General features: G+C 58.5%; 1 protein-coding gene across 1 annotated transcript; it reads left to right on the top strand.

Moving 5' to 3' along the window:
* The first annotated feature begins 2,905 nt into the window (after positions 1-2,905).
* CRABP2 (cellular retinoic acid binding protein 2) lies at positions 2,906-6,497 on the top strand. The gene is made up of 4 exons (XM_038768960.1): positions 2,906-2,975; positions 4,034-4,212; positions 4,888-5,004; positions 6,339-6,497. Exons 1-4 carry the CDS (start codon positions 2,906-2,908, stop codon positions 6,387-6,389), a joined length of 417 nt encoding a protein of 138 aa, XP_038624888.1. The 3' UTR covers positions 6,390-6,497.
* The last annotated feature ends 2,704 nt before the right edge of the window (positions 6,498-9,201 follow it).

Here is a 9,201-nt window from a genome sequence, read left to right as displayed (position 1 = left end):
TCTCGAGGCTGTGGTCCCTGCCCCCTTCACTCACACACACACACACACACACACACACACACACACACACACACACACACACACACACACACACACACACACACACACACACCCCCCCCCCCCCCCCCCCAAGCCCGGCTCCGGCCGGGTAAGCAGGGTTAGGCCGAGAGTTGAGGAGGGGGGGGCTCTGAGGATGGACCACGGGGAACCCGATCCTCAGCTCGGCTCCGCAGGGCCCCAGGACCCCTGACCCAAGCCGGAGTTCAACTTGGGGCAGGGGGCCCAAAACTCGCACGCCATTCTCGGTGGGCCGCGGTGGGGAGGGGCCCCGGACCTGCCTCCTCCCCCTCCGGCCGCGATCCATCCATCCATCCATGCATCCATCCTTCCCTCCTCTCTCCAGAACTCCTGGGTTCTCTCCCGCTGCAGGGCAGACAGGGGAGAGAGGAGAGACTGAGGCAGCCAAGGAGAGAACTACCCCACCCGACTCCAAGGATCATAATAACAATAATGATGGCATTTGTTAAGCGCTTACTACGTGCAAAGCGCTGAGGAGGTTACAAGGTGATCAGGTTGTCCCATAGGCGGGGGGGGGCTCACAGTCTTAATCCCCATTTTAATCAATCAATCAATCGTATTTATTGAGCACTTACTGTGTGCAGAGCACTGTACTAAGCGCTTGGGAAGTACAAGTTTGCAACATACAGAGACAATGAGGTAACTGAGGCACAGAGAAGTGAAGTGACTTGCCCAAAGTCACACAGCTGACAATTGGTGGAGCCGGGATAAGAACCCATGACCTCTGACTCCAAAGCCCGGGCTCTTTCCACTGAGCCTCTCTACTGTTGTCCTGGACTCTCCCAATAATAATAATAATAATTATGATGGCATTGTTCTCTGTCTCCCCCTTTTAGACTGTGAGCCCACTGTTGGGTAGAGACTGTCTCTATATGTTGCCAACTTGTACTTCCCAAGTGCTTAGTACAGTGCTTTGCACACAGTAAGCGCTCAATAAATAAGATTGATTGATTGATTCGTTAAGCACTTACTACGTGCAAAGCACCGTTCTAAACGCTGGGGAGGATACAAGGTGATCAGATTGTCCTGTGTGGGGCTCCCAGTCTTAATTCTCATTTTACAGATGAGGTAACTGAGGCACAGAGAAGCTAAGTGACTTGCCCAAGGTCACACAGCTGACAGATGGCAGAGCAGGGATTTGAACTCCGCTCCCAAGCGCTCAGTACAGTGCTTTGCACTCAGTAAGCGCTCAATAAATACTACTGATTGATTGATTGTTCAGCCCCTTTCCCGAGCCTCCCGAGGCCCAGGTCTGGGCTAGGGAATAGAGTGCGATGTGGGCACAGGCCTCAGACCTTCCCACCTTTCCATCCTGTTGGGCAGGGACTGTCTCTATATGTTGCCAACTTGGACTTCCCAAGCGCTTAGTACAGTACAGTAAGCGCTCAATAAATACGATTGATTGATTGATTGATCCTGCCCCGGGCCCGCCCCCTCCCCACATCTTTAGTTCACCCCATCGCTGCCCCTGGCCCTGCCGCCCAACTTCCCGGCTCTGCGGCGTGGGGGGCGGGAGGGTTAGGAAGGAGAAAGGCCCGGAGACCCAGGCCCAGGCGGAGGACGCCTCTCCCCCCGTTCTGGCTTAAGCGCTTAGTACAGTGCTCTGCACAAAGTAAGCGCTCAATAAATACGATTGATTGATTGATTGATTCTGGCACCTTGAACGGCTCGGTCCGGGGCGCTGGGCAGCCGGTGACCCAGTGACCCACCCCCAGAACTCCTTCCCGAGGGGCCGGGCAGGGGGGGATCTGGGGGTCATTTTACCGCGGGCAAAGCAAATCCCACTCGCCGCCCCCTCCCTTTATTGAATCCAGGTGGTCCCCGCCCCCGAGAGGCCCCGGCGCACAGGGAATGGGGGGAGGGGGTCGTGACCTTCGCCCTCCAGGGGGCAGGGGCCGGGGGGCGGGTTAAGTGGGAACAGGTGGAGGGAGGTCGGGCCGGGGCCGGAGGCAGAGGGTTGCTCAGGACGGTCCGAGGGAGGGGAAGGGGGGGGGGGGGGGTCCCGTCCAGATGCGCAGGGGGGGGGCGGGAATCCCGCGCCGATGTGCGGTCGCCCCAGTCACCGTGAGTCACCGGCTCCGCCCTCAGCGGGCCCAACCGGCGGCCCCCCACCCCCCGACCCCAGGGGGGCCGATGGAGGGGCCCGGCTAGTCCGCAGCCTCCGTCTCTCTGTCTCCACTCGGTCACCGGCCCCCCAACGGGTCGGTCGGCGCCTCTAAAAGGGCCTGGATCGGGGCGGGGGGGGGCCGCCTCTCCATCTCTCTCCGTCACCGGCCCCCCAACGGGTCGGTCAGCCCCTCCAAGGGCCCGGATCGGGGAGGGGGGCCCCGAAAATGACTTCAAATCCGCCGCCCCTTCTTTAATCGGGAAATCCAAGGCGTCGCCTCCGCCCCCTCCCCCCGTTTGACCGTCGAGGACGGTCCCGGAGTCCAGAAGACCCCTCCAGCCGGGCCCCAGGAGCCCCCCCACCCCCGGCCCTCCCCTTTTCTCTCCCTCCTCCTCCTCCTCCTCCTCCTCCCCCCGCCGACCCCTTCCCCTCCGCCGGTTAAGCCGACTTGAAACCCAAAGCCGAGCGGGGGAGGGGCCGGGACCCCGCGGTCCAGGGCGGGAGGTGGGGGGAGGCGGAGAGGGGCGGCCCCTCCCCCGAGCCGGCCGGGGGGAATAAAGGCCGCGGGGCCCGGGGGAGCCGCAGCCAGCGGAGCCGGAGGAGCCGGGACAGCCGCACGGAGTCCGAGCCGGAGGAGCCGGGAGAACCGGAGCCAGCCCCGCCGCCCGTCTCTCTCTCCCGCCGGTCCCCGTCGAGGAGCCCCCCGCCCCCGCCCCCGCCATGCCCAATTTCTCCGGCTCCTGGAAAATTGTCCGTTCGGAAAACTTCGAGGATCTTCTCAAGGCGCTGGGTGGGACAGGGGGGACCCCGGGAGGGCCCGGCCCGGCCCGGGGGGCGTCGATCCCTGCTGCTTCGTGCATCCCCGGGCGCGGGACGCTGCAGGGGGAGGTGGAGGGAGGTGCGAGCCCCCGGGGCCGCTCCTTGCTCCTCGTTAGCGGCCTGCGGGGGACAGAGGAGCGTGGCCCGCCGCCTGGAGACCCCCTTCCCGCCCCCTCCCCTATCGGAGACCCCCCAAGTCCGTCGCGGCCTCCCGCCCCGGCTCCGTCCATCTGTCCCCACCCTAATTGTCCCCAACTGCACCGGGGGTCGGGGGATGGGGGGCCGATCGCCCCGCCTCCAGGCACCTGCGGGACCGGGGTCGCCCCGCTGGAGCTTGGGGGGGGGACACGGAGGGTGGAAAGGAGGAAGGACTTCCACGGGGGCTGACCCGGCCTGGAGGAGGGGATGAGTTGTGAGCCCACTGTTGGGTAGGGACTGTCTATGTTGCCAATTTGTACTTCCCAAGCGCTTAGTCCAGTGCTCTGCACATCGTAAGCGCTCAATAAATACGATTGATGATGAGTTGGGGCAGCTGGGCGGGGTGGGGCGCGGCTGTTTGGTTAACGGTGGGGAGGGGGGAGAGGGGCGCCTGGCCCTGCCGGGCTGCAGGCCAGGACCCCGCGGGGGTGACCCAACTTGGAGCCGGCAAGATGCCCGAGGCGGGGGAGGGGGAAAAAGAGAGAGAGAGAGAGAGAGAACCGCACAACCGATCTTGCCCTGCCTGGATCCCTGCCGGGGGTCCAAACCCCCCAAACTGGGCAGCCCGGAGCCCCTCCGACGGGCGGGGGACGGACCGGGGCCCGGTGGGGGACCCGGTGGGGGACCCGGTGGGAGGCGGCGGCGGGCGAGGCCGGGGACCGACGGGTTGGGGCTTGACGCTGGCCCGCGGCCACCGGCTGGCGGGAGCCGGACTCCTTAACCCTTTGGACCCCAACGCCCCCGGGCCTCGGGGAAACCGAGGCAGGGGCGCGGGGTGGAGAGGAGCGCCCTGACACCCCCCTCTCTCCCCCGCCCGCCCCGCCGCGGCAGGTGTGAATGTGATGCTGCGGAAGATCGCGGTGGCCGCCGCCTCCAAGCCGGCCGTGGAAATCAAGCAGGACGGCGACAACTTCTACATCAAGACGGCGACCACGGTGCGCACCACCGAGATCACCTTCCGGGTCGGGGACGAGTTCGAGGAGCAGACGGTCGACGGTCGCCCCTGCAAGGTGCGTCGCTTCTCCGGCCCCCCGACCCCTGGCCCCGCAGCATCATCATCATCCCGCCTCTGCCGCTTGTTAGCCGGGTGACTCTGAGCAAATCACTTCACTTCTCCGGGCCTCAGTTACCTCATCTGTAAAATGGGGTTTAAGATCGGGAGTCCCACATGGGACAACCTGATCACCCTTGTAATAACAATAATAATAATAATGTTGGCATTTGTTAAGCGCTTACTATGTGCAAAGCGCTGGGGGGGATACAAAGTGATCAGGTTGTCCCACGTGGGGTTCAAAGTCTTAATCCCCATTTTACAGATGAGGTCACTGAGGCTCAGAGAAATTAAGTGACTTGCCCAAGGTCACACAGCAGACATGTGGCGGACCCGTGACCTCTGACTCCAAAGCCTGTGCTCTTTCCACTCCTCCCCAGCGCTGCTTAGATCAGTGCTTTGCACATAGTAAGCGCTTAACGAATACCAAAATTATTATTATTATTATCCCCCTGGCTCGCTCCTCCGCTCCCGGCCTCACCCAGCCGGGCCCACCCCGGGAAGGAAGGCCTTTCCCCTGCCTGAAGCCGGCCCTGCTTGGATCGCCCTCTCCCAAGCGCTTAGTACAGTGCTCGGTAGATACCTCTGGTCGATGGATCGATCGATTGCTGATGGATTGCTGGCCCTCCCCCAGAGCCTGGTGCGGTGGGAGACGGAGAACAAACTGGTGTGCGATCAGCGGCTGCTCAAAGGGGAGGGGCCCAAGACGGCCTGGGCCCGGGAACTCACCAATGACGGCCAACTGATCCTGGTAAGCCCCGGACCCCCGGGAGGAGCCCCGGGGTGGCCCCTGCCCGGGACCCCCGCGGGGAAACAGCATCGGCCTACTGGCTAGCCTGGGCCCCAGCCTGGGAGTCGGAAGGTCATGGGTTCCAATTCCGCCTCTGCCACATCATCCTAATAATGATAGCATTTATTAAGCGCTTACTATGACTTGCCCAAGGTCACACAGCAGACGTGGTGGAGTCGGGATTCGAACCCGTGACCTCTGACCCCAAAGCCCGTGCTCTTTCCACTCCTCCCCAGCGCTTAGATCAGTGCTTTGCACATAGTAAGCACTTAACAAATACCAAAATTATTATTATTATTATTATTATCCCCCTGGCTCAGATGCCATCATCATCCATAGTGCCATTGTGTTCTATGCACTGGGGAGGTTACAAGGTGATCAGGTAGGGTTGGGTACCTCGGTGGGTAGGGACCGTCTCTATATGTTGCCGACTTGTACTTACCAAGTGCTTAGTACAGTGCTCTGCACACAGTAACGCTCAATAAATACAATCGAATGAATCAGGTTGTCCCATGGGGGCTCCCAGTCTTCACCCCCATTTTACAGATGAGGGAACTGAGGCCCAGAGAAGTTAAGTGACTCGCCCCAAGTCACCCAGCTGACAATTGGCAGAGCCGGGATTTGAACCTCTTTCCACTGAGCCACGCTGCTTCTCTGTCTACTACTGTGTCTACTATGCTCAAGGCCACCCCATGTCTACTGGGTGGCCTTGAGCAGATCACATCGCTCCTCCGGACCTCAGTTTCCTCATCTGTAAAAGGGGGATTGAGACTGGGAGCCCGAGGTGGGACAGGGACTGCGTCCGACCCGATTGGCTTGGATCCGGCGTGGCTCAGTGGAAAGAACATGGGCTTTGGAGTCAGAGGTCATGGGTTCGAATCCCAGCTCTGCCACATGTCTGCTGTGTAACCTTGGGCAAGTCACTTAATCAATCAATTGTATTTATTGAGCACTTACTGTGTGCAGAGCACTGTACTAAGCGCTTGGGAAGACGTAGCCCAATTATTTGCACAGAGGTCATGGGTTCAAACCCCGGCCCCGCCAATCGCCAGCTGTGTGACTTTGGGCAAGTCACTTCACTTCTCTGGGCCTCAGTGACCTCTCTCTGTAAAACGGGGATGAAGACTGTGAGCCCCCCGTGGGACAACCTGAACACCTCGTAACCTCCCCAGCGCTTAGAAACCCCACAGCCCCTGTATATATGTATATATGTTTGTACGTATTTATCAAGCGCTTAGTCCAGTGCTCTGCACACAGTAAGCGCTCAATAAATACGATTGATTGATTGATTGCAGACCATGACTGCGGACGATGTCGTCTGTACCCGAGTCTACGTCCGGGAGTAGGACCTAGAGGAGGGCGACTCCTGGGACCAGATGGGCCGACGCCCCCCTAACCCCTCCCTCAGCAGGGACCCCGTTTACCGCGCCCCGTGCCCCCTCCCCCAGGTTAGTGGCTCCTGCCCCCCACCCCCCCCGTCCGGGCTGAAATATTTATTGAAAATTTTATTAAAAACGCAGAAACGTAACCGTCTCTGGGGCTACCCAGATCGCGGCCTGGGGAGAGGCCGGGGGAGTGGGCGAGTGAATGGGCGGGGGCGGCGAGATGAGACTGCGATAACGCGGGTGGGCGGCGGTTTAGGGCTGCGATTAGATCGAGGAGGGACCGCGTCCTCCGCCCCCCCACCCTCACCCCACCCCAGCCGCGGGGAGGGTCAGAGAGGAGGCACGGAGGCCCAGAGATGATGGAGAAACCCATCCATTCATTCATTCAATCGTACTTCTTGAGCGCTTACTGTGTGCAGAGCACTGGACTAAGCGCTTGGGAAGTCCAAGTTGGCAACATAATAATAATAATAATAATGTTGGTATTTGTTAAGCGCTTACTATGTGCAAAGCACTGTTCTAAGCGCTGGGGGGAACACAAGGAGATGAGGTTGTCCCATGTTGGGCTCACAATCTTAATCCCCATTTTACAGATGATGGAACTGAGGCACAGAGAAGTGAAGTGACTTGCCCAAGGTCACATAGCAGACATGTTGGGGAGGCGGGATTCGAACCGATGACCTCTGGCTCCCAAGCCCGCGCTCTTTCCACTGAGCCACGCGCTCCCGCCCCAGGAGAGATGGTCCCTACCCAACGTGGGCTTACAGTCTAGAAGGGGGAGACAACGGTAAGGAGGTTGGCTTGGGAGAAGCAGAGAGAGGGAGCTGAGGGGGAGGGAGGGCAGAGGGCTTTTTAATAATAATAATAATGATGATGATGGCATTTATTATCATCATCATCATCAATCGTATTTATTGAGCACTTACTATGTGCAGAGCACTGTACTAAGCGCTTGGGAAGTACAAATTGGCAACATTTATTAAGCGCTTACTATCAATCAATCAATTGTATTTATTGAGCGCTTACTGTGTGCAGAGCACTGGACCAAGCGCATGGGAAGTCCAAGTTGGCAGCATAGAGAGACGGTCCCTACCCAACAGTGGGCTCACAGTCTAGAAGGGGGAGACAGAGAGACACTCAGGGGCAGAGATGATGGAGACACAGGCCCAGGTCGGAGGAGAACGAGGGGTGGGGGCCTGGGGAGGGAAACCCAAGTGGGCAACCCGGGGGTGGGGGAGACAGTAGAAAAGAAGCGGGGGGGGGGGGGGGGGGGGGGTCCGTGCCCTCTGACCCCGGAGACAAAGCCCCTTCCACGCCCCCCACCCCCTGCCAGGCTTTGTGTTGGGGATGAAAGGGTCGGTGGGGGAGGGGGCAGGGGCCGGACAGGCCGGAGGGACAAGGCATGGTGACCTCCTCCTCATCATCAATATTTATTTATTTAGTATTTAGTATTATTTATTTAGTATTATTTAGTATTTACTGAGCGCTTACTATGTGCAGAGCGCTGTACTAAGCGCCTGGGAAGTACAAATTGGCAACATCTAGAGACAGTCCCTACCCAACAGTGGGCTCACAGTCTAAAAGGGGGAGACAGAGAACAAAACCAAACATACTAACAAAATAAAATAAATAGAATAGATATGTACAAGTAAAATAAATAGAGTAATAAATATGTACAAACATATATACAGGTGCTGTGGGGAAGGGAAGGAGGTCCTCCCGCCTCTCCCCCTCGGAGCCAGCAGGAAGCGGGCCCATTTAATAATAATAATAATGATGATGGCATTAGAGAAGCAGCGTGGCTCAGTGGAAAGAGCATGGGCTTGGGAGCCGGAGGTCGTGAGTTCTAATCCCAGCTCTGCCACTTAGCTGGGTGACTTTGGGTAAAGTCACTTAACTCCTCTGGGCCTCAGTTCCCTCATCTGTAAAATGGGGATGAAGACTGGGAGCCCCACGTGTATCCCCCCAATCAATCGTATTTATTTAGCACTTACTGTGTGCAGAGCACTGTACTAAGCGCTTGGGAAGTACAAGTTGGCAACAGATAGAGACAGTCCCTACCCAACAGTGGGCTCAGTCTAAAAGACTGTGACCCCACGTGGGAGAACCTGACCACCATATATCCACCCCAGCGCTTAGAACAGTGCTTTGCACATAGTGAGCGCTTAAGAAATGCCATCATTATTATTATTATTATTTGTTAAGCGCTTACTATGTGCAAAACACTGTTCTAAGCGCTGGGGTGGATATATGGTGGTCAGGTTCTCCCACGTGGGGTCACAGTCTTCATCCCCATTTGATAGATGAGGGAACTGGGGCCCAGAGTAGTGAAGTGACTTGCCCAAAGTCACCCAGCTGATAAGTGGCAGAGCGGGGATTAGAACCCATGACCTCTGACTCCAAAACCCGGGCTCTTTCCACTGCGCCACAATGCTTCTCTGGCCTACAATTCATTTGCGTATAATTAGCTAGGGTATGAACATCTGCATGAGTCCCGTCCGTCTGCCTCAGTGGCCTCCCCGGACCAGGAGACATTTTTACCGGGACCGGGGTTATCATGGCCCGGGCCAGAAGGCAGGGGACTGACCCCTAATGACCCCTCACCGCCCCACCTCGTGACCGCCCTCGGGGACGGAGACCCAGACTCACTAAGACACACACCACTCATTCATTCATTCATGAGAAGCAGCGTGGCTCAGTGGAAAAGAGCCCGGGCTTTGGAGTCAGAGATCATGGGTTCAAATCCCGGCTCTGCCAATTGTCAGCTGTGTGA

Source organism: Tachyglossus aculeatus, chromosome Y4 (assembly GCF_015852505.1).
Source record: "Tachyglossus aculeatus isolate mTacAcu1 chromosome Y4, mTacAcu1.pri, whole genome shotgun sequence".
Taxonomy (NCBI): domain Eukaryota; kingdom Metazoa; phylum Chordata; class Mammalia; order Monotremata; family Tachyglossidae; genus Tachyglossus; species Tachyglossus aculeatus.
This window is presented reverse-complemented; position numbering and strand designations above follow the sequence as displayed.

What these genes read in the sequence shown, in the direction of transcription:
- CRABP2 (XM_038768960.1), top strand. Translation starts at nt 2,906, where the DNA reads ATGCCCAATTTCTCCGGCTCCTGGAAAATTGTCCGTTCGGAAAACTTC. An exon ending in GGATCTTCTCAAGGCGCTGG is followed by an intron (nt 2,976 to 4,033) that starts GTGGGACAGGGG and finishes CCGCCGCGGCAG; the next exon opens with GTGTGAATGTGATGCTGCGG. An exon ending in ATGACGGCCAACTGATCCTG is followed by an intron (nt 5,005 to 6,338) that starts GTAAGCCCCGGA and finishes GATTGATTGCAG; the next exon opens with ACCATGACTGCGGACGATGT.